Source organism: Opisthocomus hoazin, chromosome 5, assembly GCF_030867145.1.
Source record: "Opisthocomus hoazin isolate bOpiHoa1 chromosome 5, bOpiHoa1.hap1, whole genome shotgun sequence".
Classification (NCBI taxonomy): Eukaryota; Metazoa; Chordata; class Aves; order Opisthocomiformes; family Opisthocomidae; genus Opisthocomus; species Opisthocomus hoazin.
Genome location: NC_134418.1, coordinates 82,458,785 through 82,483,048, shown reverse-complemented (window position 1 = coordinate 82,483,048; position 24,264 = coordinate 82,458,785). Strand labels below are relative to the sequence as shown.

The following is a 24,264-nucleotide window of genomic DNA, read 5'->3' as shown; positions in this document are numbered from 1 at the left end:
AAATATGCCAGTCTGTTCCAAAAACTTTAAAAAATGGAAAACAAATCAGTTTCTAGCAGATGATCAAGTTTTCAGCCACCTGGCAAATTACACTTAAGTAGCCAAAGGGGGCAGATTGCTTGTGATAATGGGCCTGCTGATCAGCTCCCCTTTAAAGAAAGAACTTCTTGGTAAGTTAAGCCTGATGCTCTGTCAGAGACATTCTCCAATCTCTCACAATCGCTGTATGTCTGAAAAGAAAGTCTACGAGTTATCACCAGTTAAAGCAGTCTCCAAAGAAAGGTATCTCCATGCTGACACCGTCTTCTTCTGTACTAGGGAACAACATACAAGGAACAGGAACAAGAATGATACAATGTGCTCCTGATTACTGCTGTGGAATGGATAACCTCATGGACAGAGTAAGATACACCAAGCTGTCATAAAGAAATTTGCTCCAGGCTCATGACTCACAGCAACGGTACTTACAGCACCAGGTCTTCTCACTTCCTCACTTACAATTATCCACTTTTCATCCATCTGTGGGGAACAGAGGCCATGAATGAGAAATTCAGTCTTGTGGAGTGTTTTAATTCATGACTTCCATAAAAGAGGAACTGTGTTATAAAAGGTTTCTCTCCCTTTCTTTCCTTGATACCACACTCCCACTGCCTCAGGAAGCAAAACACACTTGGCTTCCTGCTGAAGACAGCAAGAGTGTGTGATAGAACATAGAAGTCCTACTCTGCATCAGCAAATTGTGTGACCCATTTCTTTTTGTTACTCCTCTCCACTTTTTATTTTTCAGAAATGTGCTCCTCAAACTCTTGTTCTACCCAGGCTTACTGGACAGGTATATTTTCTCTGCCTAGGGGTTTATCACAGCTGTGCAGAAGAAGTTGTACTTGGGACAAAATATGTGAAGAGCAGGTATGGGAGATGCTGACTCGCATGGAGTTACCAGGACTTAGTTCTACAACCTGCTTCTCCTGCCTGAGCACATGGGGGCAGAGAGGATTTAGAAAACAGGGAAAATGTGAGGTGGGTGCACGTTGAATGGTAGACGTAGTACTAGGTTGCAATTCTGGTTGCAGAGATGTAGGGGCACAGCATAAGGACAGAAGAGATACAGGGAGCTTGGGGGAACAGAGTAAAATAACGAACAGAGAAGGGTTGATTTAGATGTCAGTGTTGGGTCTGAGAGGTTGAAGAATGGAAATTCCCTTCATTTGTTTCACTTCTCTAGAATTTTCACAATTGTAAATTATAGGCAATCTTGGATCTAAGCACCGTTTGGGTACACTGCAGTAGAGTATATGAATATGTAATTTCCCAAGGTAATCTTGCCAAAGAAACAGACTTCTTTCTAAAGTGGCAAAAAATCAAAGAAGGTTGAAAACATGTTCAAGGAAAAATAAAATGTTGAAGTAATACAGTATGAAAGAAACTGTAAGATTAGAAAAGTTTGCCCACGTTTAGAGTTTCAACTTGCACTTTGCTTTATTTGAAGGCCATTCAGCTCCATTTTCTGCTTTCCATACATTTCGACTAGAAACATAAATCAGCTGACAGAAACAAACTCAAGTGAGATGAGACTTGGATTTTATAGCAATATTCATAAAAGCGGTGGGCATTCCTGCCGGAATGTTGGCATTTGGCCTGGGAGACAGTATTTTGAGAGATTTCTCAGATTCTTCATACATCTGAAGACATAGTGTTATGCTGCAAGTAATAAATGTGGAAAGAAGAAAGTAAAAAAAGGGATTCTCCTCAAAATAACAATTTTTCTTACAATATTCCAGCCGTGTAACTTGCTGAAGATGGGGTAAGCCTCAGAGCTGCAGTAAGTTTTAAGGAGAGATATAGGGGAAGATAAAGTAGTGCCTTTATAGACCTCTCTGGGCAGTTCCTATCGCGTAGAAGGGGCTGTGCAGGGAAAACCTGTCGTGACATCTGATGTCGGTGTAACTGGCAAAGCACAAGCTGCATTACACAGAGGTGAAGTTATTCAAGCAGGGTCATAATTTAAAAAAAATAAAAACACTTAAAACAAAAAGGAAGTAAATAATTTGAACTCATAATTTTTGTTTGCTTCTTTTTTAAGATTACTCTTTCTTTTATGTAATTCCATGCTGGAATACCCATATTTACTAACCATACAAAATAGAACTGGAAGAATCTCCTAAGGTCTTTGTCTCTTTCTTCCTCCTAAGTCAGTATCAACTGCACCAAAATCATCCTCACAGGCTTTGTGTAACTCGTTCGTAAAAAAATCCAGCGATGACTACTCCGCAACAGTTCTCTTCAGTCTATCCCAGATCTTAGTTAGAAAATATTTATTACCGACTACAAATCCCTTGTTGCAACATTCGCTCATTCCTTCTTGTCACTGGATGAAGGAAACAGATGATGTCCTCCCTCCTCAGGTCACGTTTTCTAGACCTCTGACCACTCTCCGTGGTTTTCTCTACAGTCTCTGCAGCTGGCCAGTCTTTGTTTGAAGTGCGGTAACCAAACCATGATACCAGATGTTCAGAGGGTTTTCTTTTTTTTTTTTCTTTTTCCCCCTCACAACAATATGAATTTGGCAACTGCTGTTCCCTTCAACAAAACATTTCAAATATTTTTCGGCAACTTTTGCCAGTTTCTGTCTTTCTTACAGAAGTGGAGTAATCTACATTTGTCCTGCTTGAACTGCATCCTGCTTTTCAGACCAAATCACCCATTAACGAGATTGTTTTAGATCTTAAACCTCTCCTCCAAAGTACTTGCAGGTATCCCCTCACCCATTTTCTCTTTATATGAAAAAATACGTCATCTTACACCATTCTCAGATTATTCTCCCTGGCTTTCTTTGGTTTAATGAGTATCACACAAGAATTTTTCACTTCACTGCACTGAGGTACTAGTTTCCACCAAAATTCTGCATTTTGGGGGGCTTATTTCATGTACCGTTGCAATTATTTTGCATATTCTGACTGTTAGGGTAAGGAATAACACTAAACCTTCAATCAATAACGTTTAGCAATTTCATTAGAAAAACGCAAAATATATAGAAATTCAGATCTGAATGTAATAAACACTTGCTTAAAATGTCCAGCCAGAAGAAAACTTGGTTTTCCCTGATATCTTCTAGAACATACATCTGGATTTTCAACCAGCAGAGTTACAGTACAGAAAGAAAAAATATGAAAGACAAAAATTATTGAATAACAAAATAGGTGTATATTGAAAGAGAAAGAGAACAACAGCGCAACAAAGCCTTGTTGTAATTGTCTAGTATAAACATTTACATTTTGCATAAGGATTAATGGATTAAGCTACTTCAGCATGGAGGAAAAAAATTACTGTTTATGACCTAGTGTTAGACAACACTAAACGGCTTAATCTGGTTTTCTCTGAAGGTAAAGCTGTATTTAGTAATGGATTTAAGAGATATGTACAGAAGTTTCTTATTTTACTAGCACACGAACTATACGAAATTTTGCTACACATGTATGTAATGTATATATGTAACCTTCTATAACCGGCATTTCCACTCCAGTATTGCATGGGCTTACTATTTTTTTTTTAACTGAAAGGAGAAGTACCCTGTGCCACAGAAAATATGGTGAGAAAGTCTTCTTAATACTGTGCTTGAATGCAGTAACTGGATTCTTAATGACAAAGTGATATGTGAGCATCAATTAATAGGCAAATTAGCAAACTCATGCTGAGAAAAACCAAAGTGCTTATAGGCCATAATCATTTCCTGGGCTTCAGGCTATCTTCTCTCCGTATCTTATTAGTTCTTCGTGAGACAGCACTCAGCAAATAAAAGGGCAATATAATTTCTGTGTTGTGTTTCACAGAGAATTCAGAAATGCTGTGGAGTACTCCAGATACACTCTGTGGTGTAAAAGAGAATTATTGAAGTGTAACAGCTCGGAATTTTAAGACAAGTAAGCAAGTTTTGTCAGCAGACTGGAACGCCGAGTTTACCTTTGAGCTTTGTCTACATAATCCTCGCATTGTATGCTGCGTTTGTTGAATACAATGCCTTGCCACGACTCAAACAATTAGTCTGGAAGAATTAGTTTGGAACTTGCGTTGGTTTCAGCTAGACAAAATCAAAATTAGAACAACTCAGCTGCACAAACATCATTATGTTTTAAATTTATAATTTATATTTTTAAAATAACAGTTATTATTTTCATAGTGTAGTGCAGAAGTAGCATACTGTAAAAAAATCACTCATGGCACAACAAAATCATAAAATAAAATTAATTGAGCAGAAATTTTTAAACACAATTAATGCTATTTTCCAAAAAAGAAGACATTTGAGAACATATACATACTTGATGTTTTATTTTAATTCCAGTAAAGCATAAGGAACTTCAGTATCTGGAAATTGACATGGGAAAGGCAGTCACTCAAGTGCCACTGCAGCACCGCTCAGTCCTAGGGGTCAGACTTTAGTTTTCCAGACGATTTGTCCTGAATCTCAAGTTGTTTACCCTATAGTAACTTACTAAGCAACTAAAAACAGACTGCATGTTTGTACTACACAAAGAGATTTTTGAGTTCTTGATTTCAGGGTTTTGGAGAACAGAGAGAAGATTTAGTCAAAAGACGTGTAGCGAAAAAGCCACAAAAGTTAAAAAAACATAACCTGGAAAAAAATACTTATTTTTTTCTGGAAAATATAAAGCAGGCCTAGTACAATTTAGAAGAAATAAACCCTTGTCCTTTATAATGTAGCGTTAATGAAGTATAGGTAGCATCTGAATGCTCAGAAGAGCAAAAGCAGTAGTATTTGTAGGCACAGATGATTAAGGAAAAACAGCCCATCATCTTTCATCAGACCACCTAATACAATTGAAAAAGCAGACAAGTTTTTGGAAACTATATAGTAGATTTTATGTACTATAGATTCTATGTCATATATAGTATTTGCCAGTGATTTTTGCCATGTAGAAGAATCGGTTAACTTACACCTTTGGGCCATCCCTAGGGACCGAACTGGGGACCTGCAGACCCCACCTGGGTCTGCTGCTACATCCTGAGCTTCAGAGCTTGAACCTGTAACAGCTTGACTCCACTGCTCATTTACACGGATAAAAATGTGCAATGCATACAAACCAAAAGTTTATACTCATAGGCTTGCCACAACAGAAAATAACTATAGAGCAACTGCTTCTGATTTTTAAGTTTTGTGCTCCAATTTCTTTCAAATGATTGAAAATTAGCTTTACTCTTACTGTTAAAAATCATAAGAAAAAATCATGTTTCTTCTTATTTTGGTTCTCAATCTCCTGTTTATTTACCTTTAGGTATAGCACAAAACAAAAAGGTCATGAAAGTAATCCTGCATGTCCCTTCAGACAAGAAATATAACCAGTATTTAGCTAAAGTCTAACAGTAATTACATAGCAAGGTATAGTAAGTCCTTATTTTTCGAATAAAAAAATTATAATCCCTTTTACTGGAAGGCAAATTATTTGTAAAACTAGAAAGGGAAACTCTTCACTTGTGTCCCTGAGAATGCTGCTTTTCTTCAGATTAGTTCAATGGTCCAGATAATAAATGAATAATAAAATCACTACAGTGCATGATATTTTTAATTAGGGAATATATTACAACTCCTAAATTATATTTTCAGGCAGCAGATATGATGCTCTGGATTTCTGCCTAGAATACTATTACCATTTGAAAATGCTTTCTATTAGATTCTACAAGGACAGGGGATTTGATTTTCCAAATGAAAGAGGCTATGTCTTTTTGACAAAGGAATGTCCTACGAGTCTACTTTTTTAATCTTTGTTCAACTGAATTCTTTTGAAAAAGTCAACAAGAAGCTGGGCTTCGCAACAAATGCAATTGAGTTCAAGCCATGGTTGCCATTTATCTACTGCACACAGCTACTGTGGCACACACGTTCGGCTGATTTTTGGGATGGCTATGCTACTTTCAGAAATGCAGTCTCTCTTTTCCACAAAAACTTGGGCAAAATAGAAAGTGAGAAAATTAATTACTCTGTGCGTGCCTACTAAAAACTCTGCAGCTTATTTGAAAATGTGCTTATGGGACTTACAAATGTCGCTTCAGTTTGTTAATGTTTCAGTCATAGACTTTGCGCTCACTCCATTTTTCCAGCTATTTAATGTTGCAAGGAACAATTGGATTATTCTCAATGTCACAGGTTTATTCCACCCATTTACCTTATTTACTCATATTAAGCTGGTAACATAAATTAGACTAAAGCAGAATTTATGACTGCCTTAGGCATCTCATCTTGAAAGGCATTCAGTCTCAACCTGCAGACACCAAGGGACCGACAATTCATCTCTTTCCTGGTAAGTTTACTCTGGCAGCTAATCACGAATTCGTGTCCCCGACGGGGACATGCTTACGCTCGTGCCCTGAGCACATATTATGCCCTTCTCCACTACAATGAAGTCCTTTAATATGCCGAAGTTACTCTGCATTCTGTCAAGTCTCTCTTTTTTTGTTTGTTTATTTGTTAAATTAAACAGGTCAAGCTCATTCAGACTTTCACTGGGGGATATTTTTCAAGATGCTCCTGTTTCAAGATACTTGAGCTAGTGCAGGCGTTAGAAGCAATGTTGCTTGGCTGTTTAGGACCACAAAAACAGCCACACCAGATCAGACAAATAATAGGCCATCATATGAGAATGCTTGGGGACACCGTATAAAGACAGGACAAGTATTTAGGGATATTTTCTTCATTTTCCATTCCTGGAGAAGTGGCACTGATTATATACGTCCTTTTTTTTATTTGGTTAGTGTTCAAAAGAGGATTTTTATGCTTAAAGGCTTGAAGAGCCTTTGCTGAAGAACCTCATCAAAAGTATTTCTAATGGGCACATCAAGAGATCTTTGGGAGATGCCTTTGGTTGCCTTACCAAGCACTGCTCCCCATCAGACAGACCTCAAACGGCAACCTTCCCCATGCTGGGGCTCTCCCCCAAACAATCCCCTTCTCCCCACACCCTCTGGCAGATGTGGGCCTTGGACCAGCACCCAGTGTCGCTTCCACCCACGCCGACACATCGTCTAACCTATGCATGGAGCTGACCGGCCTTGGGAAGCATTTCAAGTACAGTTAATTTCTCTTGAAACATATAGAAGGTGAAAACTCTGTGATGAATTACAATGGAATAAAAGATGCATTTGCACATGGTTAGAAATACTCACGCAGGCTACTAATGATACTGCTGTCATCCAACAGTATGGCTATTACGGAGCTGTTCAAAAACTTCCATACAATCTTCCAGCACAATTATCTGGACAAGGGTGCATTACAATGCATAAATGATCTTTCTACATGTGAATAAATACTAAGAGCTCGCTAGATTTTTCGGTTCCAACGTGGCTAAAACATAATTATTTCACTCGCAGAAAGATCCCTATTGTGTTTCCCGTAACTGTGTGATACATTTCCAATGCTCTTTGTGGCATCTGCATGCAGAGCACTCCTAAGCAGTAATTGTTGGTATACTTCTCACACATAGCCTGTGTATGGATCACAAGCATGGGGGGATTCACTTGCTGAAGAACAGCACTTGTTTTCCATGCTGGAAACTGAGCGAAAAAGGAGACATAAAATCTCTGTTCAGTGTATTACAGACTGCAAGTGGCTCAGTGCAAAGAAAGGAAAAATGTTTTTAATGACGTGGCTGCAAAAGCTGTAACACTGTCCCTTGTTTTTATGACTAGCCTACATTTTCTTCCATCCACTATAAGTACTGATGAGCTGTAAAATATATGCTTGTGCTTGATTTTTGAATTGAAGCTGAGATGAAGCTTAAAATTCTGAGCTGAAGCCAACAGCAAGGGAGAATACATCCTCCACATACACCAATTCCCCATCACCTGCTTAAAGCAGACTCGGCCACCTCCAGGCAGAAAAGTAAGATGCTTAAAGGGACCCGAGCCAGAGAGAGGAAACAACACAATCATAGAACGTTTTGGGTTGGAAGGGACCTTTCGAGGTCATCTAGCCCAACCCCCCTGCAGTGAGCAGGAACATCTTCCACTAGACTGGGTTGCTCAGAGCCCCTCTAAATCTCCCCTCCCTTAGTTTAAAGCCATTGCTCCTTGTCCCATCGCAACAAGCCCTGCTGAAAATACTTTCCTCATCTTTTCTATAGGCCCCTTCAAGTACTGAAAGGCTGCTCTAAGGTCTCCCCGCAGCCTTCTCTTCTCCAGGCTGAACAGTCCCAGCTCTCTCAGCCTTTCCTCACAGCAGAGGTGCTCCAGCCCTTGCATCATCTTTGTACCCTCCTCTGGACCAACTCCAGCAGGACCATGTCCTTCTTGTGCCAGTGGCTCCAGAGCTGGAGGCAGGACTCCAGGTGGGGTCTCACCAGAGCAGACTAGAGGGGACTGCTGTCCTTCAAAGATACCATAAAGGGAAAATAATGTGGCCTGAGACCTCACTGTTCTCAGCAGAGTTGTTTTTGTAACGTAGAAGGGTCGGGTCTCTGTGTCAGAGCCAGAGCCCTCCCTGCAGTGTGGGTCCACCTGTCCCTGACTCCACTGCTGAGCGGGAGGTGGGTGGGGAACCCAGCCCTGTGCCTCTTCAGGAAAATGTTGGCCGAGGAAAGATTCAGCCAAAAGATCCTCACCCTGATCAATTGCTACGGCACTTACTAAAACCTAAGGAGTCCTCCCCTCTTATTGTCGAGACCTTCCAATTTTGACACCTATTGTCTTTGTTCTTACGCTCTCGGCTACAAACTGCTCTCTATCACACACGTCAGCACTGCCGCAGTAACTAGACCTAGACGCTGCCCTGGTCCTACATGTTGATTGAACTCCTGCTGCCATTAACGAGGGTGTGTAGTAAAGAAAGCCACTAGACAGCAGTAAGGTCAGTGAGCACAAATTTGGTACCTGTCTCACCAGTTAGGACATAAGAAAATTTTTCCCAACTTCTTCTACGAGTACATCTTCTGTTGCAATCACGTCACGATACACAGCTCATCTTTTCAAGTCCTGAAAATGAATATTAATCTAAAAATCTCAACATTTTCCTCATCTTACTGAGATTAATGAGATTGTTCTGATGAGAGCTTGCAACATCAGACGCAAACCAACAGAGACTAATTCTACAATAACACACTTTTTAAAGTGCAGTTGTCAAAAAGAAGTTTAAAAACTAAAAATAAGAAAAAAAAAAAGAAAAATTATACAGGCCTATAAAAGCTGTACACACATATGGCTCTATATGTACATATATAGACTTCTTAACACACATACTACTTAGAAAAGGGTTGAGGAATTATGCTCAGAGGAGAGCAGAATTGAAAGCGAGAGATGGCTTTGGTTCAGCTAACGTTGTACACTACACCAGCAAACCGGCCAGCAAAAATCTTTTTCTTAGGGATGGTTTTCAGAAAACTACTGAAAGGCCACAAAGCTAACTCAGAAGAGGCAAGGTAAAAAGGCAATGGAAAATAAAAACAGAATCAAAGATCTTCTATTATCCTTATTATGTTCAGTTCTCTTTATCCATATCAGCTGTAAGCTATAGAAGGAAAGTCTTTTTCTGCTTATATATTTGTAAAACGGCACATGATCTTCCCCTCTAATTGTGCAGATAAAGCAGATGTCTCAAGCAGATCTTGCTTTTTTTAGAGAAGAGAGGAAACAAAGTCTTTTCCCAGAAGCAAATTTTATATTTCCGAAAAATGGGATGCAATGTATCAGCTTTAATACCAATTTCTGTGCCAAAGAAGCCTCTGCGGTGGAGGGACCTGGGCCGAAAGCAGGCCAGGCAGCCACTGACTTCTAGGTGCATCCCTTTACCATAACGTTGTTCAGAGCAGAGGCGTGACCCACCTGAAGGTCGCTTCAGATGGGTCTGCTTCCTCTACACCGCTTCTTCAAGGAGAGGTACAGAGTACCTGGAGAAAGAGGCCTGAACAAGGTCCTGTGCAGCTTGCTGTAGGTGACCCTGCTTTGACAGGAGGGTTGGACTAGATGACCCACAGAGGTCCCTTCCAACCCCAAACATTCTGTGATTCTGTGATTCTGTGAAAGAGGAACTGGAGGAAGCCCCAGAACTCATACCTTGTGGATATGGTATTTTGCCACCAGCTATTTTTCCTCACTGATATTTTGCTGTAGTAATAATTCTTGGGCCTAGCTAGTGATAGTCTTTCAAAATTACTTTTCAGAGAAGTTTCAAGAACAATGCCCTTGATAAAACTACAATTTTCCTGAATTCATTACCTTCTAAATCACACCTTAAATAAGGTTTGCTGTACTGCTTCCAGGAGTGAATGGGTAACTATATTTTCTTCCATAAATCTTATATTTCCACATGACTTAAGAGGTCGAGAACCATTTTCTTTCTGAGGCTGATAGTAATATCTAGGATATTTAGATATCTAAATATCTATTATTTCTGCTTTGACTATCTAAATTCCTAGCTATTATTACCTAGGAAATAATACTTTTCTTAATTCATCCTATGACCATGAACAGAAATAACATCTTTACTAGCCTATGTGGATATTTCTTCACATAATAAATATAATTTTAGCATATTCAGAGCAAAAAGTGTAACAAAGAGCATCAAGTGAAAGCAGGTTCCTCCCTGCACCATTGACTCTGGGTTCCACGCAACACAAATAAAACTGCACTTGGATCTCGTAACAGGCATTTTAATTTAAAAAAAAAAATTAAAACAGAAGTTAAGTTTCGTAGATTTATTCCTTCACATAGCCTTGCCAAAATTGTTGGTGCTTGGGCAGAGACATCCGTTTAGTCACGACCTAGGGCAGTGCTCCCAAGAGCACTGAGCTGGCTTTACTGACATCTCTGCCTTCTGCTTTCCGCTGAGCCCTAAGCCCCTTTAAATGTTACAGGCTACCGGTTCTGATCCCGCAAAACGTAAAAATGGGGAAACGGGTCCCCTTTCTAACCTCCCAGGCCATGGTCAGTGTACATCAGCTGAGCCGACACTTCCATTTTCAACTCACCCACAACCCACTATCACCGGACACAGAGCCTGGTGAGAGAGGTGTTGTAACACTACCAGGGGAAGCGCAGAGTTCCGCGTGGAAGGCTATTTCTCTCTGCCCCGTCCTTCCCCCTGAAATTCTCTCTCCCTACCTAGCGACCAGCAACAAGCAGACCCATATCCCGCAAAGAAATATGCATGTGCCTACGTTCCCAAATAAGTGAACAAAAGTATTCAAGATCTCACAGGTTAGAAGAAAAAACAAGGCTGTAATGTATGCAAACCGCATCCCTCAAGGCATATTTTTAGGTGTATACTGATTGACTTGTCTCAGTGTTTAAAATTAAGTTGCCTTAAGGCAGTCGGGTCTCTTTCCAGAGCTACTGATGATGATATTATTAACCTTTGGTATTGAAACTCTGTTAGTAGCACCTGATTTATCCTGGTAAACAGCATCGCCATCTCATTCTTAGCCCTGGCCTGTGAAAATGTACAGCTTTGGGGTTTTCATCTGTTTGTTTTTTCAGAAGGTACCAATAGAAGCAAAATACCCATCAAACTGATCCTGATACAGACTGCATATGAGGGATGCATTACAATTTTATTTCTCTTTTAAAAGGTATGGGGTTTTAAATGTGTATTTTTCTAAAAAAAAAGTTGTTTTAATTGATTAAAATAGAATAAATTGAGCAGACAGGTAGCTCTTCCTCCTCCTGTCTCCTCTGCCCCTGAAAAGTTCACAGAAAGTATTTTTTTAATAAAAAACAGGGATTGTTTCTGTCATTAGACTCAATTGTGATGCAACTTGTGCTGATATAAGGTTTAGTTTTGTTGAAGTGCAACTACAGTCATGAAGACATCCATATCACCTTTGGGATATCGGCATCGCTCGGCTCCCTGTGAGCTGAACAGCTGAATCCCGTGTGTTCTGGCTGAGGCAGTCCAACAAGCCTATAAGGAGGATTTCTTTGCCGCATAGGAATATGACATTTCCTTCTCTTCGTCCAAATCACATCTTTGTAACTACTTCTGAGCAGGTGTTCAGGACACAAACCTTATTAATACTTGAATATGGAGATGCCTGCTTCTGGAGAGGTGTAGTCTTGTTTGCTTGCAGTTGACAAGGCAGTTTACAGGAACACATTTGACTTTTTACAAGTTTCCAACAGCAGTAAACTTTATTCCTGCTGGCAGCAGAAGTAATTGCTGTGTGCAGAATGAAATTGATTGTTTTAAAAGTTTAACTCTGTTTTCTTGTTTCATGTTTTGTGCTCTGAGGTTACATTTAAATCTGTTTCAGATAAATTCTTTCTCAATGAACAATTCTTTCTATGTTTCTGGGATGAAAAACACATATGAGTGAACACCAAATCACTGCAAGGTAAGGGAAACTGAGCTTTTATCTGAAGTGGAAGTAGGTATTTAAATTCCTCACACAGAAAATATTCTTTTCATAGTGAAACTTTCACAAAAAAATTTTTAGCTGACAAGATCAGAAGAAAAAAAAAACTTCTAGACCTCTTTATTTAAATCAGACTTCTAACTATAACAATAAAAGAAGCAAGAAACAAAACCACCATCGTAACCTTCTGCAGCAAGCAGGCAATTTGTCTAAAATACATATCAACCGTTTGTTCTTCTGCCATGACTCTTGAGCCAAATTCTGGAATAATGAGAATAATGGCAACTCAAGGCATACAGACACTCTGAAAAATATTATATGCAGAAGGGGTTCAGAACACCATGGTTCCCCACTTGTGTTTTGGGAGTGGCGATCCAATTTAAGACGCGCCTGCTACCAGCTGCCCACCGCCAGCCCTCCAACAGAGCTTACTACCTCTGCATGACTGCCGATCCCACTGCAGTTTACTTTGGATCTTGGTTAAAAAGTGTTCGTGCCCTCTAAAATTCAAATTTAAGGCACTCTATCATTGCTACGGAAGTTAAGCACACTCAATCTGTGCAGCTTTCTGGCGGGTCAGATAAGGGTGAAAGCACAGAACGGTGTTGGAACTGACTAAGGCAGTGGAAGGCACCTTCATTTGGCTCACGTTGTGCTACTGGCTTCTTCCAGTAGACCTGGATCTTGTCATCCTCTCCTGTTCCCTTCCTCCTCGTGGTACTGGCTTTATCTGGGGGGAGTCTTGTGAAGATGCCGGAAACATTTACATATCAATGTAAATTGTGATAAATTATTTAAAAATCCATAATTTAAAACGTAAATGAGTCAGCTTATGCACATAGACAAACATGTGATGACAGAGTCATAGAAATTACAAGTAGACTTCGGTTTAAAGAAAAATCATGGCATCATCATAAGACAAATGTAAGTCTATGTATTAATTTTAAGACCAGATTTAAGCTACCTTCTCCACAGATGGAAACAATATTGATGCTTGTAATCACTAGTGTCTGCTAGTACCCTTAGCTCCTTATTACAGGGTGAGGTAGCGCTAAAGTTATTCAGCACTATGAGAAACAGAAAAGTACATCTCTTCAACGGAAAAGGGCAGATATTCCCTAAAATAATATCCAGTTAAAGCTGAGTGAAATGGATCCCAACCATAGATTTAGGGGAAATTTGCAGTGCCCGGGAGCCCAAGTTTTGATCCTGTGCTTAGATCAGAAAACTATAAAACACACCGCACCCCAATTCAGCGGTAACATTCCATTGGGACGGTAAGACAGGATCTGTCCTAACACCATACAACTCGTACTGACAATAACAACATCAGCTGCTTTCATAGGTTTTCAGATTTTTCTGCTTCCATCACCACCTATGCAAACCCATGTCCACAGACACCTGCTTTTACAAGCTTGCTGAGTAGTCATTTGATTTTTCTAACACCTAGAGAAACAAATTTCACCTTTTTTTTTTTTCCCACATGCATTGAAGTGTTGCACATGCCACACACACTGCTTACCGAATGGTAATACTAGCACAAAACACGCAGTTCTCCTATTCCTTAAAAAACACCAAACATAGTGCTAAATCTGTGAATAACTCGGATACCTCAGCGAGGCATCCGCAAGAACAGTGGTGCAGACAGCCGTGCAGCCACTCTGATTCAGCCTGACACCAGCTCAGCACACGATCATGGCTCAGCCTTCCCTTTCGACCCGAAACCTTTACGTTCCACTTGGCTATTCCAAAACTGCGTTGGCAAGCTCCGTGCGTCTGTCACAAAATAACAGCATTGTAGTCTGATGCAGCTGCATATGCCCACAACTGAGATGAATTTTGCTCAGTATAATCTATAATTACTGACATATCAGATGCTAGGCTTCAGTGCAGCCCTCCTAGGTGCTCCCTCTTTCCTCTGCTCACCATGCTGCAGTGTGCTGCCCACTAGATACCTTCGTTCATGGATCAAGGTGCACAAGAGTCCAAGCTCAATAGGACAGACAGCACCTTGGCAAAGGGTGCCTTCTGTTTTATGCCTGTCAGCAGTGTGATCGAAATTTTATCATGAGACACGGAGACACTACTCACATACCCATAATTTTATTAAGCAATAGCACAAGTGGTCTCGGTAGGCTGGGTAGATGACATATTTACATGAACGGTGAGTATTATCTACCTCATCTAAATTAATACTGAACAAAATAGGGAGCTTAACTGGGTAGAGGTCTCTTCTGGGCAAATAGATCATTTTCCAATCACATACTCATAATGACTTGGGGGAGAAATGAAGGAAGGTAGGAGATCAGTTCCAAAAATAGTATCTCGCTCCCCTGAAAACAAGATACACTTACATTAAGATATGAGAATGTCAATGCCAGTATTGGGGAAACAGCGCACACTAACTGACTTGCGGTTAGTCTCTGAAGAATGATATTCTTTTGCCAACTTTTGCAGGAAAATCTAATAAAACATTGATGAAATGGAATAATAATTTTCCCTGCAGGAAGATTAAGTGGGAACATGAGTCTTCACAACAGACAGTTTTTGCATTCATTTCATGTCTGCTCAACTGCAGAAGTCACTGGGAAATGGCATGTAGAATATTTCTAAACTGAAGTGTATCTGAAATAGTAGATGTCAACTTGAGTCCTAGGGGAAGTGACAGTCAATACCAGCTTGTTGCTAGCTATTTTTTGCAACCGCCCATAAAGTTTGACACAGCGAGGCAGTCTTGTGCTAGGACTGAAACCTATTGTTTCGGAAGAAATAAAAGGGAAGATGATTATTACCAGTATTTACATAGCAGGTACTGTATCTGAAGGCATAATTACACTGGTAGCTGTGTGAACCTCCGAGGGAAAGTGAGTTTCAGACCAAGAGTAGAAGGTTAGAACGAAGGGTAGATGCCTTAGGTACCCCACAAACCGCAGTAACTCAGCTGAGTGATTTCTACAGAGTATTTGCCATCTGTTGGGGATGACTCAAGCAAAACAAAGCACAGATGGATCTTAGTCCAAATTTTTGTCTTTTTGGTTTTTGCCTGAACTCTTCTAAACTTCAGAGAGAATTAGGATTTTGTGTCTTTTTGGAGGAGTGTGTTTTTGCAGTGAGTGGCTCCTAGTTTGTACTTACTCACAGCTAATTTTCAAACTATGGAAAGTAATAAACAACGCCATGAGCTTCAGCTTTAAGGCTACATAGACTTCTTGGAAAAACCTACAGTCTCTTTGTAATGCATTCTGAAATGCTCTCTGCCATTTATTGGGGCATAGGTCATTCAACTTCCTTCCTCATACATATATTACTCGGGGAATGGGATTTACAACAACAAGCCTGCTCAGCAGGGGGACTCCTGAATTAGCCAAGACAAATTGCCACCAAACAAAAAAAAAAAAAAAAAAAGGAAAAAAAAGAAAGATGCAGACTGAGATCTTACGTAACTCTGAAGCCTTACAGCTTTGACAGGAGTTTCACATGCTCATTCTTCACTGAGATTCGCATTCTCAAATACTCTGCTGGACTATGATGACCAAGTAATCACTCTGAGTACATAAAAATTGGCTCAATTTTTTCTTCAATACAGAAACAAACCCTCCAAGTTGTGCTACAATCACCTCTTCTTGTCAGAAATATAGCTAGTTTAAGCTAATAATAGAAAATCCCATTAAAGGGAAGACCCAGGCATTTTTACCTCCTTTGGCCACATATCAAGGGAAAGCCATTGAGGCTACTACCATGTGCTGAACTCACGCTTGCAAATAGTTCATTATTTCAGCCCCCTCACTGGATCACAGTCCTCAGGAGAATTGAACGTACCTGGTAGATGAATATCAATGTCCCTAAGCAGGATAAATCCTGAGATACTCCTCTCTGTCCAGACAGGAAATATGCAAGCAAACGTGCTAGTTGTTAGCGTGATGTGCCTAAGCAGCATTGCTCGGGGAAACTGAGGCACCTGCAGATGCTCATGCCTGGTGGGTGCAGCGGGGTCTTTGCAGGTTGCTTTCCAGGACGGAACCTCTGTTGCACTGGAGGCACCTTCCTTGTAGTAGCTCCTAAAGACAATAATGAACGTTCCTGGAAAACACAGGATTTCGAGCTCTCATAATGAGCCTGTTAACGGCTTCACTACTTCCAAAGCTACTCACAGCCAAACCACGCTTATGCCTGAGCCACAGGTGCAATTGGGAAAGACAGAGCGTGGAGAAGGGCTTGCCCAGCCCCGAGCTCCCGGCACACGGCATGCAGCCCCGGCACACGACAGCTAGGCGCCTTTCCAAGTTCAGATTTAACACCCTTTCCAACAGAAGGCTTTAAATTGAACGCGAGGTAAAACCCAGATTCTGAGGCTCAATTCAGCTGGCTCTCTTCCTGTTTATTGTAGGTAACCCCTGAAATTTTAGATTGCCTTTCAACTTTTGTCATCTCCGTTGACCTACGTGCAGAGACACGCTAGCTTATAAAGCAGCAAAGGTTCTATCGATTTTCTACTTTCGGTTTTGATTGTTTTATGTATGTTGGCAATTCGTTAAATACAACTCTAAATCAAGCAAAGGTGAAACCTTCCTCTAACATGGCTAATTTACTTGTCTTCAACTAGTTAAGGGGCAGAGCCGTTTATGGAGTGCTTTGAGCATGTGCACTACCTTTAACTGGAAATAATATCATTTAGTATTACTGAATAACTTCACTTGGAAAGAATGCTATCTGGAATTTCAGTGGTTTATGGCATTTTTTCTCAGCTGCAGGTCCCAACACACTACAATATATCAGCTACTAATGTACCAACGAGATAATTTTGCTATTTTAAGTTAAATTGATTTTCCATAAAGGTTTTCCTGAATTAGAACCTATACTGATTTTAAAGAGCTGTTGTGCCATGTACCCAATGAACCAAGACAGTTGCACTGCTTGTATTCAGTATGAAGTTAGCAAGTTTTTCCCCTCTCTCGAATCCAGCTCGAAATACCTTATGAACAACTTTGAGTAAAAGACAACCCACACAACTGAGAAGTACAAGTACCATCAACATCCATCTTGAAGAACGAAAACAGCAAAAATACCTGCGTGGATCTGGTTCAACAATCTGCACTTTCTACCCTGATAGAGGCGATAAAGCCTAAAAAAATGATGCAGAGTCTGTAATGCTGTAACGATGCATCTTCATACTCAGGACCACGGTACAAAGAACAAGGCATTTAGAAAGCACAAATGCAAATTAATTGTCTTTTCAGTTTATGTGCTCTCATTAAATGTACACAATTACCTTCTTACAAACTGGAAAGGAAATGTTTTCTTCTGTAGTGGTGGCCTCTGTTTACTAACATAATTTGTCTGTTCATGAGTTGTAGGAGCAGGAAGGTAGAACCTATAAATTCCATCCTGTGCTTCCCAGATGAACTGAGGAGGACTGATAAAACAGAGAAATACGGCTAAAGCCCAGATTTTTATGCCCGAGGCATTCCTACTGCTTGCGGCACTGATTTTTAGACATATCACTAATGTACTTCTGCTGATATAACTGCACTCGTTTAACAAAGTACTGCTAATTTAAAATTGCAGAAAGATGGTCTGTCCTCATACAGTACTTTCCAAGCAGTACAAATACACAGGAGTCAAACCACACAATCCTACTTAAGGTGTTATCTAGAGGTCTAAGGAGGGAGGCACAGATTTTTTACTAAGGCTGTTGCACAGCACCAGCTTGCTCTGACTTGCTCAGTACCCCTGTAAATCTGGCCTCGTGTGATTAGCTGCAGTAATACCACTAACTGGGAATAAAGCCTCACATTTCGCTTCTCTCATTGCTTCGCCAGCAGCCATTCCTTCCTGCCACACGAAACAAAACCCAGTGCTCACAGACAGCAACCTCACAGCAGCTTTCCTTGCAAAGCAGGGTTTCTTGTGGAACAAAGAGTTAACATGTAATACCTTAGAATTAGCAAAGGATCCGGTGGCTTAGTAGATAAATGTCAATCTTCATTCCTGGACTGTTAATTCTGCCTTTACAATGGCATTATATATGGCTGCAGCCACGGGTACAACAGGACATCAAGTAGGTTTCTGTAGGCTCTTTACATGTACAGAGAATTTCAAAATAAGGGCAATGATACAACTTCTAAGTCAGGTTCTCCAGGTTTCTTTCAAAGGAAGAGAGAAGAAAATGAGAGTGTTTTCCCCACAGAGCGGTCCCTGGAACTTCCACATCAAAGTCAGAGAAGAGTCAATGTGTAACTCAGTGGGCTTTTTTTTTTCGTATTTGAATCCCTATCTTTGTCCATTGGCATGCTGAATCCTGAGAGGATATAGAAACAACTATCTTTGTCCATTGGCATGCTGAATCCTGAGAGGATATAGAAACAACTATGTTCAACATTGATTTACAAAGTTCACAAGGCGAAACGATTTCACGGGACCAGTCTCTAGTGACATTTCTGCCATACCTTACAAGCTCATGGCTTAATCAGGAACCTGGGAAGGCAGTATCAATCTCCAGCAGGTGAACAGACACAGTAAGAAACATGACTGGGACTCCTAAGTATGTCTTTGCATTAGACTGATTTATCTTTGAAAGGCTCTGGCACGAGTTACACCTCGACTCCAAGTCTTATGTTCAGACCTATGGAAAGAAGCCAGCTTACAGCAGCATCGCACACTAACCTCTTCCACTTCAAGAAGAAAGAAATGTGTCGCTAGCCTTTATGTAAATCTCTTCTATCTATTTTTCTAAAGTGCAGAGTACAGTGGCAAAGGAAAACACAACAATATTTATCCCAAAAGCTGTGGAGAACAGGAAGATAGAGCGCTTTTTTCCCTTTAACCAAGCCTACAGATTTTGATGTATTTTCCATTTAGCGAGCGTCGAGCTTAGCAAAGCTGTAATGCACAATGTCAAAAAGCCTGGTCGCAGGTTAGTACTGTTTCTTGGTAGTGATAGCACAGGAATGATTTCTAAAGTGTACAGTGAGAGCACTGCCGTTGTCTTGACCTTTATTCTATGTCTGCTGAACAACTGTATCTTATGCATAGAAGTCTCTCCAGCCTCCTGGACTACGCCTGGTCCCCATCCATACTGCGAGATGGAGGGGAAATCCCACCATAGCAACACAAAGGAGTTTGCACATACGTTACTTTAAAACCATTTCAGCTCGACCTTTGCTGAAGAATGGTTTAAAGGCTGAAATCTCTGACTGTGAATGCAAAGGTTAATTGTCTTTATTGAGTATTGCTGATAGGGCCCTAGTAAACCACCACAGTTCATGGATGGATGTAGGTAGAGAAGGGTAGGAGAGAGCAGGTTTTGCGTTACAAAGACAAATGCTTTAATATCCACACGGAGATGTCCATGTCCCAAGCAAAAGACACGGGAAAAATGAAGCAGACTTTCTTCATAAGAATATGTTGGGTGTTACAGAGTACTATGCTTTTCATTACGGAATGACTAACTTAAAACAGAAATATAGCCACCTACCCACTCTCATCAACAGTCCTCCCACACCACACCGAGCACACGAGTTTCTCTGGCTTCTTCTTTAAAAAAAAAAATAAAAAGAATTCCTTTGGGTATTAGTTCTCTTGTTAATTTAAATAGTGAAGTTATTTACATGTTGAAGACCACAAAACTACTGAATCATCCTCTTGTTTAAACTTTTGTGGTTTCCTTGTTTGAATTTCTTGATCAAAGATTTCATGAGTTACATAAATCGCATGGGAAGATGATTACTGCAAAACCTCGTCTGTGACCAGCTTCATGCGGATGTTAAGTAAGTAGTTTTACATCACCAGGAAATGTAAAACTGTAAACAGACTATAAATATTTTCTCACTAACTGAAGAGAGAAATGCAGCTAATGTTTACAAGATGATTCAGAAATACTGTACAGTGCTTAAAGTTTTTTGCACATTAAAAGTGATAATTTCAAGACACTTAAACACACTATTAAAATAACATGGTGGGACTGTAATGAAAAATTCTCACTGAGCCAGCATCTTCCAGTAATAAGAAATGGTTTCCAGGATGTTTTTAACCCCATCATGCTCATAATCTCCCTGTTGCCATATGTTCAACTACAAACCAACTTCCTTTCAGAAAAGTATCAAGAGTGTTCTTTGTAGTCTCTAAAACACTGACTCCCACCATTTGAGACCCTACACAAATTGTAGTTACTAAACAAACGTAAGAGAAATGGGTGCAATATGTGTTAAAGGATTTGTGTGCCACATGTGAAGGACAAAGCCTGTAACGACCTGTCCAGTGTCGATGAACATCACAAGTCAACAGCAGTCCAGAAAATGCAAAGGCCTCTCTGCTCTGCTTTCCCAACCAAACTCGGGCAACTTCAAGCAATTAAATACAACTGCATCAACTTAAGTTTTAAATACATTAAATGCAAAATTTGTAAGTTAATGAATCATGTCTTATATACAAACTACAAAGCCCTACAAAATACGTAACACTCACACAGCCATACAGTTCCGTGTAGGTTCAAAAACCAGGTGTAGACACTCAGATAGACTTTAGGTAACAGAAGGTGCTTCACAACACTAAACCCAGGACACCAGTGCAACTACAACCATCACTAGCCTGCATTTTCAGTACTCCTCCTTTAAAACAAAAGCCCCACAGGCTCACAAATTAAAAAGCCAGAGGAAAGTTCACGTCTGCATCTGAGACGGAAGATGAGACAGATCAAAGGCAAACCAGAACAGCTCAAAATCTCTGGAAGAGCAGCCTCTCTTTTCAGTACCGATCCGTTTCATCAGGGCTTCGTGCATGGACTAGTAAGGGGAAGCACACTTACTCTCATTAGCAGGTCTTGCACACATGATACTTGTTCAGTTTCTCACAAAACGACCTTTCAAAACATAGATTCATTATACAGCACTATATATATAATTCAGAATTTGTTACGATCAGTGCAATAAATAACCTGCAGATTTCAAATTTATATTTAATGCCTGATCTGAGATGTATAAAAGCTTTATAAAACCTTTACATATTGCATAGCATATACTTCCAATATTATTATTGCATATTATCATTAGAGCCAGCACATTTGACTTGTAGCATTAGTAGGGAAGTTATCATTATTCTTTTTGATGCTCGCCGGCATACATTTGCCAGAATGGAGGAAACCCAGGATCATGACAGACAGGCTCCTGTTTCCAAAATTCTTGGCAACTTCTGCTATGACACCCCACGCTTGCCATTCTTCCGACAAGCCCTGATTGTGGCAAGAGCTCACTCGACACCTTGGGACTGACAGCTGCCTGCTAAGGGTGACGGCAAGCAGCGACCCGACGCCCCGACCCCGTCCCTTCAGCGTGGCAAAGCTCTGCGCTGTCCCACGGGAGAAGGAGCGGAGCGCTGGAATGACTCAAGCCCCTCCTGAGACCAGCCAGAAATAGATGAAAGCTTTCCGCGAATCGGAGCAGTGTTGGGGCTGCTTCTTACCGTGCCCAGCTATGGCAAGGTCACCAGCTGGGAACTGCTTTAGCCCGCAAGAGCTTTGCCCCCGTGTGTTCCTGCTGGTGGGAAAGCGGCCGGACAGCTCGCACTGCGGGAGAACCCGAAATCGCCGGTGCGAGGCATGCGGCTGCTTGGCGTCGCTGCTTGGCATGAGGAACCCTCTCGGGGCAGGCACCCCGCTCGCCTTGACATCACTCCCCAGCAGCCCCGTGTGGACGAAACACCCGGGAAAGCCGGAGAAAGCACCATGGTGGCTCGTCCCGGAGAGCTTCCCGGATCCTAACAGCACCTACAGACGTGCCTCCTTCCAAAGCTCCGCTCGTTCTCACGGAGACGGGGGAAAGGGGGGGAAGGATGAAAGCGCTGGTGCTCGGGAGCAGAGCCACCACTCAGCTACGCCGCTTCGCTCATGGTCGCTCGCTCCGTACACGCTGCTACGTTAGCCTTCGTCGCAGCGCGGAGGGCCGCGGGATTATGGAAGCCCCTTCCTCTCCAGCGGCCCCGCCGCGCTGGATGCCCCGCTGACGGCGGGACGTGCCGCTCAGCCGTTAGGGACAATTCCCGCCAAGCTCTGTCCCCTCCTAGTGTGAACGTATTTTCTTCCAAGACCCGTTCAAGATAATCCTTTGAAATAAAACTTCATTGGGAGACTCTGCTCCCGTCTCGCCCGCACCAGCTGGTCTCCAGCGAATCTCGGGGAGGCTGCGGGCGGAGGGAGAGGAGTCCCTGGCTCAGGCGCGGCGGTACTCGAAGCGCCGTGAAGGGAACCACTGGTTCTCACCCAAGAAATGGTTTCATTACCTTCTCCGGCTTGTGCTTCATGGCAAAGCCCCGAGCAGCGCGACAGTTCCGCCGTGCCTTTCCTGGGGGGATTTGTTGCGAGCAGGGCTGGGGGGACCGGGGGGGTGAATTTATTTATTCTTTGGTGTCGAGTACGCCGAAGTACTTCGGGATCTGGCTTGTCGGGGAAGGGAAGGAGCCCACGGCAGCGCTCCAGCCCTCAGCAGAGCTCCCCTCCGCGGCGGAGAGCCCTCCTGGGCGGCGGGGATGCCGGCGCCCTGCGTGGGTGTCCCGAGGATGGCGGTGCGTGCGGGGGGGGGGGGGGGGGGGGGGGGGGGAGGAAGGCTACCTTCCTCTTCCTCCCCCATCGCTCCCGCAGCCGTGCGGCTGTGCCTCCCCCACCCCCGCGGCGAGGTGCCGTGCCCCCCCCTCCCCGACCCTCCCGGTCCCAGCTCGGCCGTCGCTCCTCACTCTTCCCCCCCGTATTATTTCTAATTATTTTAACCCAGTTTCTGTCGGGGCCGGGGGGGGGGGGGGGTCTCCCAGCAGGCGTGGGCAGGCTCTCCCTCTCCGCAAAGGAGCATGCTCAGCGCTCCCAGGCATGCTCCTTCGGCAGGGAGGGAGCCGGGGGCTGGGGGGGGGCGGGGGGGGGTGGAATCCTGGCGCTTGCACCGTCCTAATGCAAAGTTTTACGGTTCCGGCGGCCCCGGAGGAGGGGGCAGAGCCGGCGCCCCCCGCCCCGCATCCCGCAGCAGCTTCCCCGACGCGGGGAGGGGACCGGGGGGGGGGGTGTGTTCCCTCTCGCTGCGAGGGGAGGAGGAGGAGGAGGAAGAAGAGGAGATGCCCGGGCGAGGAAGGCTTCAGAGGCAACTTCTGCCGGGAAACCGGCGGGTCCGCTGCCCGGGCGAGACGCCTGCCCCAGCGCTGATGCGACGCGGCAGCACCATCATCACCGTCATCATCATCATCATTATTATTATTAATGCTATTACGACGGAGGGGGGGGCAAAGCCGCGGCTCGGCTCCCGCAGCCGCTCTCCCGCGATTCCCCCCCCCCCCTCCCCCGCCCCGCTCCACGCCGCCCCGCGCAGCCCCCGCGGGGATCGGGCCCGAACCGCGGCCGGGGGGGGGTCTCTTACCTTGAGCTCCTCCGCGTCCAGGTTTGCCGAGCTGTCCATAGAGCGGAACGGAGCGGAGCAGGGAAGGGGGGGGTGGGGGGGGGGACACACGACTGGGGAAGTTGTGCCGAAAAAAGAAAGGAATTAAATAAAAATATAAAGCCGGGGAGGGAAAGGAGGGGGGAATCTAGTCTCTCAGTTTCCAGCCTAAACTCAGCCTTGTCCTCCAAACCCTGGCAGCTCCCCTCAGTCTCATTCTCGGCGATCACGCCTCCACCGGTTAAAATAAATAAATAAATAAATAAATAAAATTAAATAAATAAATAAATAAGATTAAAAAATAAATAAATAAATTCACTTTTTTTTTAAAGAAAAAAAAAGAACTCTCTTAAGGATTAAAGCGACAGGTGATCCTTCCCCTGGTGAAAGAGATTCCCGTCCTCCGGCAATGAAAGGAGGAGACACCAAACAAAAAAGAAAAAAAAAAGGAAAAAAAAATAAAATCCACTCAGTTTAAAGATTTTTTTTTTTTTTTCTTCTGC

General features: G+C 42.5%; 1 protein-coding gene across 1 annotated transcript in view; it reads right to left on the bottom strand.

Annotated features, from left to right (window-relative positions):
- SGCZ (sarcoglycan zeta) overlaps positions 1 to 23,847 on the bottom strand; it is a 489,220-nt gene extending 465,373 nt beyond the window's left edge. Inside the window, exon 1 of the mRNA XM_075420147.1 lies at positions 23,744 to 23,847. Coding sequence (XP_075276262.1) covers positions 23,744 to 23,782 — 39 coding nt within the window. The 5' untranslated portion in view covers positions 23,783 to 23,847. The remainder of the gene's footprint in view (positions 1 to 23,743) is intronic.
- Positions 23,848 to 24,264: the final 417 nt, after the last annotated feature.